Source organism: Ursus americanus, chromosome 8, assembly GCF_024610735.1.
Source record: "Ursus americanus isolate L20-20 chromosome 8, mUrsAme1.1.p, whole genome shotgun sequence".
Taxonomy (NCBI): Eukaryota; Metazoa; Chordata; class Mammalia; order Carnivora; family Ursidae; genus Ursus; species Ursus americanus.
Window position 1 is genome coordinate 83,343,092 of NC_142134.1, and position 16,110 is coordinate 83,359,201.

Consider the following 16,110-nt stretch of genomic DNA (forward strand, 5'->3'; position numbering starts at 1 on the left):
GTCATCCAGGGAAGCCCCCCAGGGACCCAGCACCCAGGGTTTGTGTCGGCTGGTCACGGGCACCCTCTGCCAGGCACGCACCAGGCTCCAGATCGAGGGAAAGCAGGTCTGAGCATAAACCACATCTTGGTACAAGTAGTCCGGGCACAGGGGGCCACTCTTACAGTTCTGGGAACAGTGAGGATGCTCCCGAAATTGCTGTACCATAGCCGAGGACCAGCCTGGTTAGCAGGCTTCTCTGTGGATACACGGTTGGGCCTGTGTAACTGTCTTTTGTCCAGAGTTCATGCTTCAGATGTGATTCAGAGAGAATGTCTGAGACTCAGAAGCATCCAGGCTGGAGGGGAAATGTCTCAGGGACCAACAGACTCGGGTTCACAGTGAGTCTACCCAGAACCCTCGCTGGCCCTTTGTTTAACCAACCCACGGACAAAAGCAGAGCGTTGGACAGGGAACGGCAGAAGGCATGGTCCTAGCCCTTGTCGCAGCCGTGACGTTCACACTTGTAACCAAGAGTGCCTAGCAGCTGTGGTGTGGAGGGCCAGGCACACCTCTGCCCCTTGCCGGGCTGGCTGGCCGTGCTTGTAGAAGGAGTCCTCCAGATGCAGTCCAATGTGGTGAGCTCCAGGTCCTCTGAGGGTCTGGGGCCACCCCAAGGCTCTGTGTGCCACAGGAGGACCTAGTGAAGGCCTTGGTGGGGGATACCTTGGTCAGTGTTAACAGACTCTCCAGGGCCTCTGAACAGCCCTCTGGTGGAGGCAGAGCCCTCACAGTAGGTAGGGTATGTGGACCCAGGAGTCTTGGGAGGCCTGTCCTTGGAGGAGGCCCAGCCCGGGCAGCCTGTGTGTGTGAGCCTGTGTCCTGGAAGCCAGGGCCTTGGGGGCCTGGGCCTGAGCCTGGATGTGTGGTCTCGTGGCTTCCTTGTGTAAGTGTGCACACACCTTTCGCACACATCCTGGAGCCTGTTCTAACCCTTGGCTCTTTTTCTGAGTTTTTGTTTTACCAATATTATATGTTATGTGTTCTGTGTGTTAATTCTTGTTTTGTCCTCCAGTGGATTCTTTTTGTTTTATTGGAGAGCACATGCATGCGGGAGAGTGGGAGGTGGGGAGGGGCAGAGGGAGACAGAGAACCTCCAGCAGACTTCCTGCTGAGCGTGGAGCCCAGTGTGGGGCTCAAGGCCGCAACCCTGAGATCATGACCTGAGCTGAAAGCAAGCGTCGAATTCTTATCCGACCGAGCCCCCAGGTGCCCCCGTGCTGCAGGAGTTGTAAGCTAGAGCACAGTGAGCCTGTGCCTCCCTTGGGTCTGTTGGCCTCCGTGCTCAGGGTCTTTTATAGCCCAGGTTGGAGCACAGTTTAAGTATGTCTTAAAACAGTTATTTAAATGTATTGTAAATATATTTTTTGATGGTTTTATTGTTGTACCTTTGGGTCTTTAATCCATTTGGACCTTACTTTGGTGGTTTTCTTGCCCCAGTCTCCCCCTCCACTGATGGCCAAGCCAGGCAGCGTTCCAGTCCTTTCTCTGGGCCCTCTTCCACTCTGCCCAAGAACATTGGCTGTTCTCACACATCAGTTTCTTGGAATGAATTCTGGAATCAACTTGTCAAGTTGCCTGATCGGTCACTTGGGTGCTGTTGCATTTTATCCACTTTATGGCCATCTCAGGGGCAGTTGGTCTGCACAGGGCTGACTTTAGCCTCCCCCAGAGAGGCATCTCTGGGGTCCCAGGGCTCCTTTCCTGCCCTCTCGGATGCCTGCTGGCTGCTGTCAGAGGGTAGGCGGGAGGGGCAGCAGGCATGTGGGGCAGCAAGTCTGCACCAGCCGCTCGGGTTGCCTCTGGGTCCTGCTGCACCCAGAGCCAGCGGGATGGACACTGCTGCGCAGTCAGGCTGCATTGTGCCGAGGGCGCCCCACACTCCTCTGCTTAGCGGAGTCTGACAAAAGCCGTGAAATTAGACCTAAGTGAGTGGAGAAATACACCATGTGTATGTTTGGGAAAGTTAATTTTGGGAGATGGTATCAGTCAGTCTGTAAATTCATTGTAATAGAAATAAAAATTTTGATGTTTCTATCGATTTGGATCTTAAAGTTTGTATATAAGTTACCCAGAATTGCCAGCAGTGTGTTAAAAACTAAGAACGGGGTGAACCCATCGTGTGTCACTTTTCCTCAGACATGAGCGCTGTGCTCGTAGGTGAGGTGGTGGGTTATGTGGGGCTCGTATAAAGCCAGAGAACCTGGGGGTCTGGTTAATGGACGGGGCTGTGGCCAGCGGCATCTGCACGGGGGAGAAGTTGGGTCTTCATCTCGTAACGGACAAGAGCCATTGATCTGATTAAAAGGTCTCATTGTCAGCAGCAATTTTTTAAAAAGATTTTTATTTATTTATTTGTCAGAGAGAGAATGCACAAGCAGGGGGAGCAGCAGGCAGAGGGAGAAGCAGGCTCCCCACTGAGCAAGGAGCCCAGTGCGGGGCTCAATCCCAGGACCCTGAGATCATGATCTGAGCCGAAGGCAGACGCTTAACGATTGAGCCACCCAGGCGCCTTATCCACAGCAATTTTCTAAAGAAGATTAAAATAGGGGCGTTTTTGTGATACCAGAGCGAGGTAGATTTCTTAAATGTAATAAAACTGCACCAGCCATGGGAACAAATGGTTCGTAAACGTGATTTTAAAAGCCCTCTATCCCCCTCTATCCATCAAAACACACTTCTTTCAAGTTTCCAGAAAGGGACAGCCCTGATTGGGAGTGTGTTTGAACCATAAAACTCACAGAGGGACGGTGTCTATTACGTGCAGTAGGTCGTGGAGACAAGAAGCAGGCATGGAGGCAGCTAACAGGGTAGATGCCCAAGTTCGGGAGTACTTCGTAGACGCTGGAGAGTTGAGTCTTGTTGATCTGCGCTTGCGGTCTCTGTCTTGTCACGGGTGTGTGCAGACCGCGGACGCGCATCGCTGGATGGATGCCCAGCGTGTCGGTCCCCACCTCCCACGCTCTGCCCGGCCTTCTGTGCTTGTAATTGAGCCTTTCACGGGAGCCCCTCGTCTCTCCTTTCCTACTTGTAACATTTCTACTTTTTTTTTTAACTTTTTTTACTGGCTGCTCCGGAGTGTGCAGTACACATTTCCAGCTAATCCACATCTCCTTTCAAATAGCCCCGCACCGCTAGCCCTAACCCTCGGGAGCGCCACGGGGACCCGTTGCGGGCATTCGCGGCGCCGCCACAGAAGCGCACACAGGACGTGTGTCGTCAGCGCAGAATGTGTGCGTCAGCAAGCTTGTTGGCGCCTAGCTGCCATTATGATTTGGAGCAAACTGTTACTGAGTCAGCTAAGAATAAGAAGAATAAAAGGTCTTTTTTTACCCTCACTTTCTCTTTGACCTTCTTCTGTTCTTTATGTAGAGCCGAGTTTCTGACCAAAGCGTTTTCCTTCTCTCTGGAGAACTTGTTTTAGCATGTCTTGCGAGGCAGGTCTACTGGCAACAAATTCCCTCAATGTTTGCCTGACAAAGTCTTTATTTCTCCTCACTTTTGGAGGATAATTTCACAGGGTGCAGAATTCTAGGCTTTTCCTGGGTGTGTTTTTTCTCTCCACGCTACGTATTTTACTCTATCTTCTTGCTGGTGTGGTTTCTGAAGAGATTGCTTCTGCCCGGTGTTCTCTGAGCGTCCTGGATCCGGGATTTGGTGTCTGACGTTAGTTTGGGGGAAATTCTCAGGTATTATCGGCTCACGTATTTCTCCTGTTCCTTCTCTCCCTCCTCAGCATCTCATGTTCCCGTTATGTGTACGGTACACCTTTGTGGCTGTCCCGCATCCTCGGAGACTCTGTCCTGGATTTTGTCAGTCTTCGTTCTCTTTGCTTTTCATTTTTCAAGGATTCTGTTGATAGATCTCCCAGCTCAGAGATTCTTTCCTCAGCTGTGTTCAGTCTAATCAGAGGCATTCTTTATTTCTGCCACAGTGTTTTTATCTCCAGCATTTCTTTTTGATCCTTTCTTGGAACCTTTATCTCTGTGTGCACTGTCCGTCTGTTCTTGTCTGCTGTCTGCTTTATCAGTCAGAGCCCTTAGCATGTTAATCGTAGCTGCTTGAGTTCCTGGCCCTCTGGTTCCAGCACCCCTGCCGTGTCTGATTCTGATGCCTTCTCTGTCTCTTGAAACTCTGTTTTTGCCAGACACTAGGTGCCGTCTTCCGTTTTTGTTCCCAGCTACCGCTGCCATACGCCTTCAGAGTAGACTAGCAGTCAGTTCGTATCGGGGCTGTGCCTCTCTGTCCCTTGCAGATGATAGCTTCTCGTCCACCTCTCCTCTCAACGTGCACGCGTGACGTGAGCCGCAGCCTGAGCCTCTGCCGGACTCGCCCCTTTTAAGCTCTGGTGACTTAACTGTAGAAATTTCCGGTAATAACCAGGGCTCTTCTTTTTAATTCCAGTTACGCAAAGGGAGATTTGGACATCTCTTACGTCACATCCAGGATTGCTGGTACGTTTGCCTCCGTTAACCGTGAGAACATGCTTCTGATTCTTTCCTGTCGGAGAATGGCTCATGGGATGCAGGGCATGAGGATGTATCTGCTGGCGAAGGAGAGGTGCCCCTTGGGCAGCCGCTCACTTGCCCAAGATGTGGCCTGGGGCACCTGTCCCTTTGTCCAGTGTGTCTCCAGGCCCTGCCATGGACGGTACCAGCGTTGACCCACCTTCTGCCCCTGGTCTGGAACTTTCTGGCACTCAGACCGTGAGGGGAATGATGCAAAGCACATGTAAAACTTGGGTCTCCAAACACCAACACCAGAGTGCCGACGCGTGAGGCCCCGCCGTGCTTCAAGCCCTCTGGCTGGACTTGCTGCCCCAGGAGGCGCTGTCTGGGGGTCCCAGAGAGTCGGTGGGGGTGGCGGGGTCTGTGTTCTGTCTGTTCCTGGCAGCTGTTTTACTGATCGGTCAGAGCTTTGGGGAGGTGAGGAGCAGGGGCCCGAGTGCCTGGCTGTCCTGCCTGTGGCTGGTGAGGCTACGGAAGAGCAGCCTGTGTGCCATGTGGAGGCCAAGTGCCGCCACGCTGTGGTAGCTGACGTGAGCTGCTCTCTCTTTCAGTGATGTCATTCCCAGCAGAAGGCGTGGAGTCGGCTATCAAGAATAACATAGAAGACGTGCGGTTGTTTCTGGACTCCAAGCACCCGGGACACTATGCGGTCTACAACCTGTCCCCGAGAACGTACCGGTCCTCCAAGTTTCATAACCGGGTGGGTGGCCTGGGCGTTTGCCTCTCACCGCATGCAGTTTTCTTCCAGTTGGCCCTCGGGTCCACGTGTGGCATTCCCCAGCAGCAGTAGTGACAGCAGGCGGAGCCCAGGGTCCTGGTGGGGAGGGGCTTGGGTGTGGCAACGCAGGTCCCCATGCAGCAGACAGCGGGAACAGGGGTTTTCTCAGGAAAGACTCCATGATGTGACCAGTGAGGAGACAGTCAGATGGGCTTCACTATGTCCCCTAAAGATTGCTAAAATCTAGGGTGCCTTGTTGCTCCTCACTAGTAAGGCCGTGGGAGGCCACGGGTTTTCTTAGTAAATGACCACATAGGACACAGACATTTGGACGGTATTGAGACTGACCCAAACACGGGAAAGGGCAGACTCTCCAGTCTTTTTGCCAAGTCTGCATAGCCGGGTACACATCCTGGAGCACAAAGCTCAGGAGCAGGGGCTTGGTGGCGTCTGTCCAGGGCCAGTGCCCGTGGTGCCCTCCCCCACCCCCGTGTCTGCACCCCCGGCTGATGCAGGGAACCCAGGCCGAGCCAGCCCTCTGCCCGCAGGTCTCTGAGTGCGGCTGGGCGGCCCGGCGGGCCCCAAGCCTTCGCAGCCTGTACAGCGTTTGCAGGAACATGCATTCGTGGCTCCGGCAAGACCACAAGAACGTCTGTGTGGTGCACTGCGTGGTGAGTGTGAGGCTGCCCCATCCCTGCCCTTCATTCACCGTGGTGGTGGGGTACCTGAGAAGAAAATGTAAACCAGGAGAAATAACCCATGCACTGGGGGAGCTCACAATCTGCTGAGGGGACGGAGAGCAGAAGTGAGATCCAGGGCACCGAGGAGGGAGGCTGGCGGGGCAGTTGGGGTCTCCACACAATCACAGGCCTTGTCTGATACTGGGCGAGGCCCCTGGCAAGGTGTGGGAAACCTGCAGTGACCGCTCTGGGAGAGGCCTCCTCGTCCAGCATTAGGGGCACTGCCGAAATGTCAGCAGCCTGCTGGCCTCTTTAGAGCTGGGGTCTGTTGGGGACACACTGGACTAGCACTTGGACTCGTGGCAGGTCCTGTGAGGAGCGGGTTCTGCCCTGGTGTTTACAGCCGTTGACCCCGGGCCTGGCTGCCCTGGTGTGGCCTCTGTCACTCGAGGTAGCAGATCCTGGAGGGAGCAGCGGCTGCCTGTGCGTCATGAGACCCATGCCTTCTGTGGGTCCCCACTGCTTCTTGGGGAAAACTGCCTGCACAGGTGGTCCCCCTGCTCCTGTTGACAGAGCACGAGGGGTCCCCACATGTCATTCTCTCCTCTCCCCGCAAGGCAGCACCTACGTGATCCTCAACAGCCTGGCACTGAGGTCACTCTGCCTCATGGGACCCCCGTCTCTGCCCCTCCTTACTGTGGCTGAAGACAGGCCTTATTTCCAGTCTGCCACCTGCACAGTGAGGGTTTGTTAAGGACCCTCTATTCTTTCTGGACTCTGAATTCTACCCCCATCAGCTGTGTTTTCATAAGCTTCCAAGTATGTTCTAATCAGGGGAAGGCCCTGTGGCTGTTCTCTAGGGAGGTGTGTGACTAGGAAGCCACCTTCCTCCAGCTGCGGCTGTGTGAGCCTGGCCTGTGCCGTTTGTCCTAGGACGGGAGAGCCGCGTCCGCTGTAGCCGTCTGCTCCTTCCTGTGCTTCTGCCGGCTCTTCAGCACCGCGGAGGCCGCCGTGTACATGTTCAGTATGAAGCGCTGCCCGCCGGGCATCTGGCCGTCCCACAAAAGGTACCGTGTGTCCCGCTTTGGAGATGTTGTACGCGGCATCACCCTTGGCCGGATCGTAGCCGATGGTGCTGGGAGGTGGGAAGACTTAGGGCCTGCGTGCAGAAATGGGCGAGGCCACACAAGTCGGGAGAGTCTGTGCCCTCCCGAATCTTGGCTGGCCACTGGAGGGACACAGAGTTCGTCCTCCCATGGGACAGACAGGAGTCTGAGCAGCTTCAGGACAAGACCTCAAGGTATCTGAGAGGAAATTTAACTGATTAATGTGTTGACGGCACTAATGAAGAGGGTGGGCAAGACGCAGGAGCACAGGAGCACACGGTCACTTCAGCAAAGACAGGAACTGCGAGTCTCGAACGCAAATGCCGGACATGAGAAAGGCAGCGTTAGTGGAGGCTGCCCTCCACAGGCTCTCCAGCAGCTGAGGGAAGGGTCTCAGCCTCTGGAGGGCAGGGCAGGCGGTGTTACTCAGACTAAAGCGCAAAAAGGGATCTTGGGAAGGGGGCTGAGTAGCCAGGCCCTCCAGGCCGTCTCCGGCCGTCTCCAGAAGCAGAACCATGGGGGGCAACATGGAGACACAGTTGCCAAGGAATTCCTCAAATTACTGAGACGTCAAACCCCCAGAGCTCAGAGGACACGAAACAGGGTGAAACACTAAACAAACGTGCAGAAAACCCACTCAGCGCACGGACCTTCGTCTGCTGGAGACCCCACGCACAGAGAGCTTGAACCAGAGGGCAGAGGTGCAGACCACGTCAGAGCTGTTGTCGCGATCCCCAGGGCAGCCAGGAAAGGTTCTAAGTATGGGAGTAAGTCAGTCAGCAGAGGACATCAACAGAGTCATGAAAAGTGCTCACTTACTCTAGGAAGAGACCAAAGAAGAAGAAATGAACAGAAAGCAGTTAGCAAGACGGAGCAGTAGGACCCGACCACAGCAGCAGTCAAGCTCTAAAAGTGCCCATTACAAGGACCGTCAGACTGAAGAAAACAGCAAGACCCAGCGATGCCCTGTCTGGAGGAGCCCCGCTTCTGCCATCAGGACACAGGAAGCCGGCATCAGCCATGGAGGGGGTGGTGGCACATGTGCTGCGTGACGAATCACCACAGACTTAGCGGCTCAGAGAGCTCGCACGTGCCTCTCCGCTTCTGCAGGTCGGACGGCCAGGCTGTGTTGTGGTGTGAACCTCGCCGAGAAGGTCTGCTGCTCCCTGTCCGGTCCACTTCTGTGCTCACTCAGGTGGCTGGTGGGACTCACGGGTGTGGATGGGGTGTGGGCCTCCTGGCTTCGTGCTGTTAGTGAGGCGCCTGTGGGCCTCCTGTCCGTGGGGGAGAGCTCCCCGAGCACGTCTGCTAGCACAGTGCAGTATGTGACACGCTCAGAAGCCTCACACGAGGGCAGGGACAGATGCCTGGTGTGTGCAGCCCGCAGGTGCTGGGAAAACCACCCAGGAGAGCTGGAGGAGTAATACACGTGAGAGCCGATAGCAGGTTTGTAGAGCAGAACACAGAATTGAAAGGAGAAATGGGCAATCACAGTTGTAGCGCAGGCATCAACATTTCCTGCCTTGGCAGTGGAGGGACCGAGTGTTCAGATGGTCAGGTCGAGACAGAACACTGCGAGCAACCGTCTGGACGACCTCCCTAGACCCTTTCGCCCAACAGCCCAAATAGACACGTTCCTTTCGAGTGCTCACGGACCATTCAGTAAGAAAGATCGTATTCTGGGCCATTAAACTGCAGCCACGGAAGAATAGCAGTCACAGAAAGTGTTCATGATAGAGTCACACCAGAAATTGGTAACAGACGGGCGCCTGGCTAGCTCAGTCGGGAGCGTGCAGCTCTTGCTCGGGGTCAGGAGTGTGAGCCCTATGTGGGCTGTGGAGATTGCTTTAAAAAAAGAAATTAATAACAAAGATAGCTGGATGTTTTTCTAAATTTTTCAAAATTAATCCACTTCTATATTACCCATGAGTCAAAAAAGCGTCAAGGGAAATTTAAAAATATTTTAAACTGAATGAAAATTACATCAGATTTTTGAGATGAAACTAGAGCAAACTGCCCAAGAAGAGTTAGCCACACTGAGTGCTCGCGTCTGTCAGGACCAGGTGCAGTGAGCTGACTGTTTGTCGCACTTGGTACTCCCGTTGTCAGGAGCCAGGTGTGGTGAGCCAGCTGTCCCACTGAGTGCTCGCGTCTGTCGCGAGCCAGGTGCAGTGAGCCGGCTGTCCCACTGAGTGCTCGCGTCTGCCGCGATCCAGGTGCAGTGAGCCGGCTGTCCCACTGAGTACTCGCGTCGGTCAGGACCAGGTGTGGTGAGCCAGCTGTCCCACTGAGTGCTCGCGTCTGTCGCGAGCCAGGTGCAGTGAGCCGGCTGTCCCACTGAGCACTCGCGTCGGTCAGGACCAGGTGCGGTGAGCCAGCTGTCCCACTGAGTACTCGGGTCTGTCGGGAACCAGGTGCGGTGAGCTGTTTGTCACACTTGGTAGGTACTCCCATTGTCGGGAGCCAGGTGCGGTGAGCCGACTGTCTGTCGCGCTGAGTACTCGCGTCTGTGGGGAGCCAGGTGCAGTGAGCCGGACTGTCTGTCGCGCTGAGTACTCGCGTCTGTGGGGAGCCAGGTGCGGTGAGCCGACTGTCTGTCGCGCTGAGTACCCGCGTCTGTTGGGACCAGGTGTGGTGAGCTGACCGGAGCTTCGGGAACATGGCAGGTGAGTGATGGGGCGTGCCTCTGGCCCCTGCAGGTACATCGAGTACATGTGTGACATGGTGGCAGAGGAGCCCATCACGCCCCACAGCAAGCCGATCCTGGTGAAAGCCGTGGTCATGACACCCGTGCCACTGTTCAGCAAGCAGAGGAATGGCTGCAGGCCCTTCTGCGAGGTCTACGTGGGGGACGAGCGGGTGACCACCACATCTCAGGAGTATGACAAGATGAGGTAAGCTCAGAGCTCAGGGTCTTGTTGGCCCGATGGCCGTCAGATTCATTCACTCTCCCTCCTTTGGGAGATTTGTAAGGGGAACCCTGCCAGAGCTGCGGAAAGGTGCCGAGGCCACGCCGGAGGTGGAAGTGGTGAGCAGGAACAGGTCTGTGAGCTCGTCCCGGTGGACAGGCACCAGGTGTGGGAGGTTCCCGTGACCAGTGTGCTGAGGAGTCGCTTCTGAGAAGTCAGTTCCAGAGCAGCACTCCCTCCCAGAATAATTTGGCAGGAAGACCAGCAAACTAAGAACGTGTGGATCTAGGCGTTGGTGCTTTAGGGGAGCCGGGAGTTCTTGCCGGGGCGCCTCAGCTTTCCAGGACCACTGCTCTCTGGAAAGCTGTGTGTGTGACTTAAGTGAACCTTTCCTCATCGTTCTGCCCTTTAGGGATTTCAAAATCGAGGATGGCAAAGCAGTCATTCCCTTGGGCATAACTGTGCAAGGGGACGTGCTTATTATAATCTACCACGCCAGGTCCACCCTGGGAGGAAGACTGCAGGCCAAGGTACGTGGACACTCAGGCCACCCTGGGCTGTCAGTCTGTGGGCTCTCGTGGATGGTTCTCGGGCCCAGTGTCTGTGAGAACGGCCTCGTGTAGCACAAGGCAGAGGGGATTTTAGCCCAAAACACCCAGAGTTCCCCATCCTGCGGGATGCTGTCTGCATGGGGCGTCTGCTGAGTTATGGCTTTGGGGCTGCCCTACCACAGACCCTGAGAAACTTCTTGTTGGGAGGGCGCTGTCCCACCGTCTGTGTCCACAGCACCTGGAGCTGTGCACGTGACTGAAGTCTATGTCTGCAGTGTGAGCGTGTGGCATCTCCTCCCCAGCTCCAGGCTCTCCTGTCTGCACTCTGTTCACAGGTGGCGTCCATGAAGATGTTCCAGGTCCAGTTCCACACGGGCTTTGTGCCTCGGAATGCAACTACTGTGAAATTTGCAAAGTATGTGGGTGTCACATGTAGACGAGGTCAGGAGGGTCACGTGCACAGTGCCCACCTGCTGTGCATCCCCTGGAAATGAGGCCTTGGGCTGGACACTGCTGGGGCGATGTGGCTCATGCTTGGCTGGGTTGCCACACTGAACTCCAGTCTGAGGTCTTTCCCCACCTCTGAGCGGGCCCAGTGTCCAGTATGTATGCCTCCATCGGGCCATGGTGGCTGCCGCTGTGCACCTTGGTGACCTGGGGACTGGCCTGGTGCATTTCTTACTAGAATTTAGCTGTTTACACACTGGATGTGGTATAACCAGCTGAACAGCTGTTTATTGCTTTTTTTCTTTTTTTTTTAAGATTTTTTATTTATTTATTTGACAGAGATAGAGACAGCCAGCGAGAGAGGGAACACAGGCAGGGGGAGTGGGAGAGGAAGAAGCAGGCTCATAGCGGAGGAGCTTGATGTGGGGCTCGATCCCATAACGCTGGGATCACGCCCTGAGCTGAAGGCAGACGCTTAACTGCTGTGCCACCCAGGCGCCCCTGTTTATTGCTTTTTAACACACAGAGTACCTAGTATGTGCAGAGTCCTTGTTAGGCACTGAGGTTGGAGATGACTAAGAGAAGTTTACCGTTTGCTGTTAGAGACAAAACCAGAAATACATACAATTGTCTTACCCAGGGCTTTAGTTTCTTGTGTTCCCAGATTTCTTATCTTGTTAGCATAATGTATAAGGGCCTCCCACACACGCCTGGCCCCCAGTCCCTGGTGGGTACGCGCACCTTGTATTTGAGGCAGAGGTGCTCAGATAGCGGGACAGGTCTGCCCTGCGGGCGTTTGAAACAGAGAGAGGGCACGTGCAGGCGGGAGAGAGAATTCCAAGCAGACTCTCCACCCAGCACGAATCCAACGCAGGTCTCCGTCTCACGACCCTGAAGTCACGACCTGAGCTGAAACCGAGAGCCAGATGCTTAACCACCTGTACCCCCCCGGGCGCCCCAGTAGGCATTTTGATTCTAGCTGGTGTTCTTTCCCCTTTGTCTCACACGCATGCATGCCTACCACCCAAGCAGAAGTGTTGTTCTGGGGGTGAGAGGAGAGCTGGTGGAGGGGCTCTGGAAACCACTGCCTGCAGCTGCCCAGGACCTGGATTCTCCAGACCGTCTGCCCGTCTCCTAGCCAGTAAATAAAGGGAATATTAGGACCCAGCACTGCAGTCCTGGGAGGACTCAGCTCTGACCCTCTGGGTGCCGGAGGACCAGGGAGTGGCTACCTCTGACATGGGGACTGACGTGGGGGCTGGAGAGAGGGCATTTTTTCCCCCATGCGTCCCAGTATGCAAGCACAGAACTTGACTGAGCTGCGCTCTCAGGCCTGCGTGTTACTGTGTGTGCAATGCTTCCACAAACGGATTCTGAATTAAATAAGGAGAAAGTGGTTGAGTTGCCTGATTGTTGCAGGAAAGCGTGTGTCTCCTGTGGGCAGGATCCATTTTGCAGAGAGGCTGTTGAAACAGGATAGCTTGAGAAAAGAACTTGGAGCAGTGTTAGCAGGTCCATCCTTGAGGAGACCTCCTGTCACTGAGGGAGGGTCCCCAGTGTGTTTAAATGGGCAGAATTGGAATTTGTGACACAAGGCAGCATTTTTGTTTCTGAGCCAAGCATGTTGGCCCATGGGGCCATCCAGTGAGACCCGGGCCTTATGCCCTCCTGAAGTGCAGGGCGGGGTTGTGGCCCTGCTCACAGACCCTCATTGTTCCCTCACCGGCCTGCTGGGTGAGCTGGGCAGGCCCAGCCCTGGAGGCCATCTTCGGGGACCAGCCAGGGCGGGGAGGTGGGGATGGGTGGCCACCAGCGTGGTGCCCGGAGCTACCCCCAGGGCCCTGTGGCCCCCGGAGTTGAGCCTGCAGAGGTCATGTGCTCCTTTGTGTGGATCCCTGCCTTGCTCCTTCCTTGTGGATGGGGGTCTAGGCCTCCCCTGGTCCTTGCTGGCTGCTGGACTCCCCCTTGACTTGACAGTGCTGCCTCAGGGCTGACCACCGTGGTTCCCACGGGAGCCACTCCTGCCTGGCGGCATGGTGACCTGTGTTGTCTCCTTGTTGTGGGTTCCTGACTTAGGAAGAAAGTGCGCGGTGGCCCCTGGGCTGGGAGCAAGCAGACAAGTTGACAGAGGGTTCTGTGGCCTGAGAGCCTGAGGAGCTCCCCTCCTCCCCACGTTGCCCCAGCAAGAGGAGCTCGGCTTCAGGCTGTTCTTGCCCACACAGCTGCTCTGTTGTGTTTCCTCCCTTTGTGCAAAGGTGGTTTGGAGGAGTGGGAAGGATTGAAACCAGTGGACGTGCCATGTTAGGGTCACGTGTGTTTGCTAATTTTATTTCTTGGAGTCCGCGGAAGTAAGACTTCGAGTCTGCCGCGGGTTTTCCACGCGGACTGACCACCCAGTCTGCCCCCATGTCTGCAGCCCTACTGCCTGGTGGCTGTGTTTTGTTTTGGGTTATGGGTGCCCCACGGACATCACAGAGGACGCAGGGCCCCTCCTTCCACAGCTTGGGTCACTCAGGCTCCCGCTGCCCCTTTTGAAACAATAAGTAGTGCCCAGAGATGTTAGGTGGCCTAAGAGAGGATGCAGCCTGCTGCCCAGCTGACGAATAGGGCTTAGCAGTGTGGTTTGTGAACTTGTCATCAGAGAGGATCTTAGGGAGCATGGGGGGAAATGCTGGAATCCCTAGAGAGGTACGGCGCCCCAGAATTGGAGTTCAGTGACCCAGCAGCCATAGCCCCCACTGCCAGCCCCGCAGGCGATGCCTACACACCCGGTCTTGGCATTCCTTGTCTTTCTCCTCTTCCGCCAGCCGTGAGCCCCGGCTGCCGTTCCCCTGCTGCCCTCCCCCCTCTGCAGGGCACTCTAGGGGTCTTGGTTTTATGGGCACCTGTGAATACTTGGGGATTTTTGCTAGGGTGGACAGTGTCGTTTTATGGAAACACGCATTTAAGATCCCTGAGTGCCCGATCTGAATTAGGAGACCTGAGGGGTGAGGGCCGCCAGTGCTCCTGCGGCAGGGGGCAGTGTCCCTGCTGGCGTGCCTGCCCCGGTGAGCACATGTGCCGTTTTGTGCTCGCTTTCTGGTTAACACGGGGTGGCTGACCCATGAAAGTCCTTCTTAACTGGCATCTGGTGTCCCCCTTGCAGGTATGACCTGGATGCCTGTGACATTCAGGAGAAATACCCGGATTTATTCCAAGTGAACCTGGAGGTGGAGGTGGAGCCCAGAGACAGGCCCAGCCGGGAGGCCCCACCCTGGGAGAGCACCAGCATGAGGGGGCTGAACCCCAAAATCCTGTTTTCCAGCCGGGAGGAGCAGCAAGACATTCTGTCTAAATTTGGTGAGATCTTTGTTTTCCAAATACATAGCAGGTGGTGCTGCCACCACCGGAAACTCCTGGGGCCTGGGCTTGCGCCCATCCCTGTGTCCAGCTGTGCACAGGCATAGGGAGGGCCAGAGCTCCAACTTGGGACCTCCCCCGACACCAGCTTTCACACCTAGCGTGCTCGCATTTCCCGGATTCACGCCGCCACAGCTGCTCCCATACCCCCAGGACCCCGGGCAGCCCCTGCCCTGGGGGTCATCATGAGCCTGCTGGGAGGGTCGGGTTGGAGTCACTTGCTATTTTCAGTGCACCTGGAAGAAGTCAGGGCTTTGTTCTGGACCTGCAGGGGATAGCGGGGCAGATAGTCCCTCTCCAGGTTGGTTGTCTCGTGAGCAGTTAGAAGAAAGGGGTGCACACAGTCCGTCGGTGGGCGGGGCTCACGGTCTCACTTGCTGACCGAGACACGGTCGTCTCCGCGTTCTTGGTTTGCGTGTTTTACGTTCTCTTCCCTGAGAAGCGTGTGTCTGCGCACGTGCATGGGGCAGCATCCAGGCCGACACGGAGCTGCTCACAGACTGGACCCTCTTTGCTGGTCAGTGCAGGTTTCCCAGTGCTTCGGAATCGAGCGTCCGGCCACGTGGCCTGGATGCTCCGTGAGACGCTTTGCAGCCCAGGGCCCCGTGGCCCCTGGCCGGCTGCTGCAGGCGGTGGTGGCATTCTGGGCTGGGCTCCTGACACGCCCTTCTCCCTGGCAGGGAAGCCAGAGCTCCCCAGGCAGCCCGGCTCCACCGCTCAGTACGACGCTGAGGCAGGGTCTCTGGATGCTGAGCCCACGGAGTCTGATTCACCACAGAGCGGCAGCACGGACACCAGCCACTTCCTCCACACGCTGGATTGGCATGGTGGGTGTGGGGCACCTCCAGGGACCGTGCGCCCCAGAAGCAGCTGATCCAGCCTGGCATCTGGCAGGATGTGCTTGGTTCTCACCTGTGCATTTTCTCCACTCCTTGGCTTCCGGCGAGGCCTCAGTCTGCCGTCCTGTCTGCTGTGCTTTTCTTTTCAGAGGAGAAAGACACAGGGACAGGCCCAGAAGGTCAGTTTGCCAAGGAGAGCGCATCAGTCCCAGCCGAGGATGCAGGTGGGAGTGAGCCTTCTGATGAGGAAGCAGCGACACTGTCAGCTGAGAGCAGAGACGCAGCTGACGAGGACACGCCGGACCCAGCAGCGAGGGCGCAAGAGCGAGAGCTGATTTTTGATGCGGCCACGCCGGCCACACCACAGGAGCCCACGCCGCAGGAAGACAGTGTCGACCTCCTGGGGCTGAACTCCGAGGCAGGGCTGGCACCCCCCATGCAGGCCTGCGGGGCAGCCCCCAGTACCGCCGACCTGCTCAGCCGCCTCCTGGGGGCCCCTGACCCAGCTCCAGAGGTCCCCCCAGGTGACCTGCTGGGCGGAGAGACCCCCTTGCTCTTCTCAAGCCCAGCCCCTTCCTTGAGCGCACAGAGCCCACCCCGCGAAGGGCCGGCTGCAGTTGGTACGTTACTCCATCCAGCGTGGGAATAGAGGGTAGGGTTTTAGTTGTTTGGCCTTGCTGTCAGGATGACCTGGGATGGACGGGGTGGGGTCAGTGCTTGGCCCCTCGGCCTCCCGCTGGAGGAGCAGCCCCCAGCTTGCTGCAGGAGGCGGCTGCTCTGCGGGTCAAACTCCTGAGGCCCCTCTCGCACTCCCGTCCCAGGAAGTGCTAGCCCTTCGCTCTCACGGGCTGCCTCTCCCAGGAGAGTCTAGGGCGAGGGCATCCTGGCATCCAGCACCTTCTTGGAGTGGATGC

The 16,110-nt window shown here is 56.4% G+C and overlaps 1 protein-coding gene across 4 annotated transcripts in view; it reads left to right on the forward strand.

The window, feature by feature from the left end:
- Positions 1–16,110, forward strand: part of GAK (cyclin G associated kinase) — a 56,073-nt gene that overhangs the window by 31,716 nt on the left and 8,247 nt on the right. For all 4 annotated transcript variants that reach the window (XM_045774732.2, XM_045774734.2, XM_087864370.1 and 1 more), the window contains 10 exons: positions 4,444–4,493; positions 5,099–5,247; positions 5,814–5,936; positions 6,879–7,012; positions 9,751–9,945; positions 10,373–10,490; positions 10,847–10,926; positions 14,104–14,297; positions 15,038–15,184; positions 15,346–15,816. In XM_045774732.2, coding sequence (XP_045630688.1) covers positions 4,444–4,493; positions 5,099–5,247; positions 5,814–5,936; positions 6,879–7,012; positions 9,751–9,945; positions 10,373–10,490; positions 10,847–10,926; positions 14,104–14,297; positions 15,038–15,184; positions 15,346–15,816 — 1,661 coding nt within the window. The remainder of the gene's footprint in view (positions 1–4,443; positions 4,494–5,098; positions 5,248–5,813; positions 5,937–6,878; positions 7,013–9,750; positions 9,946–10,372; positions 10,491–10,846; positions 10,927–14,103; positions 14,298–15,037; positions 15,185–15,345; positions 15,817–16,110) is intronic.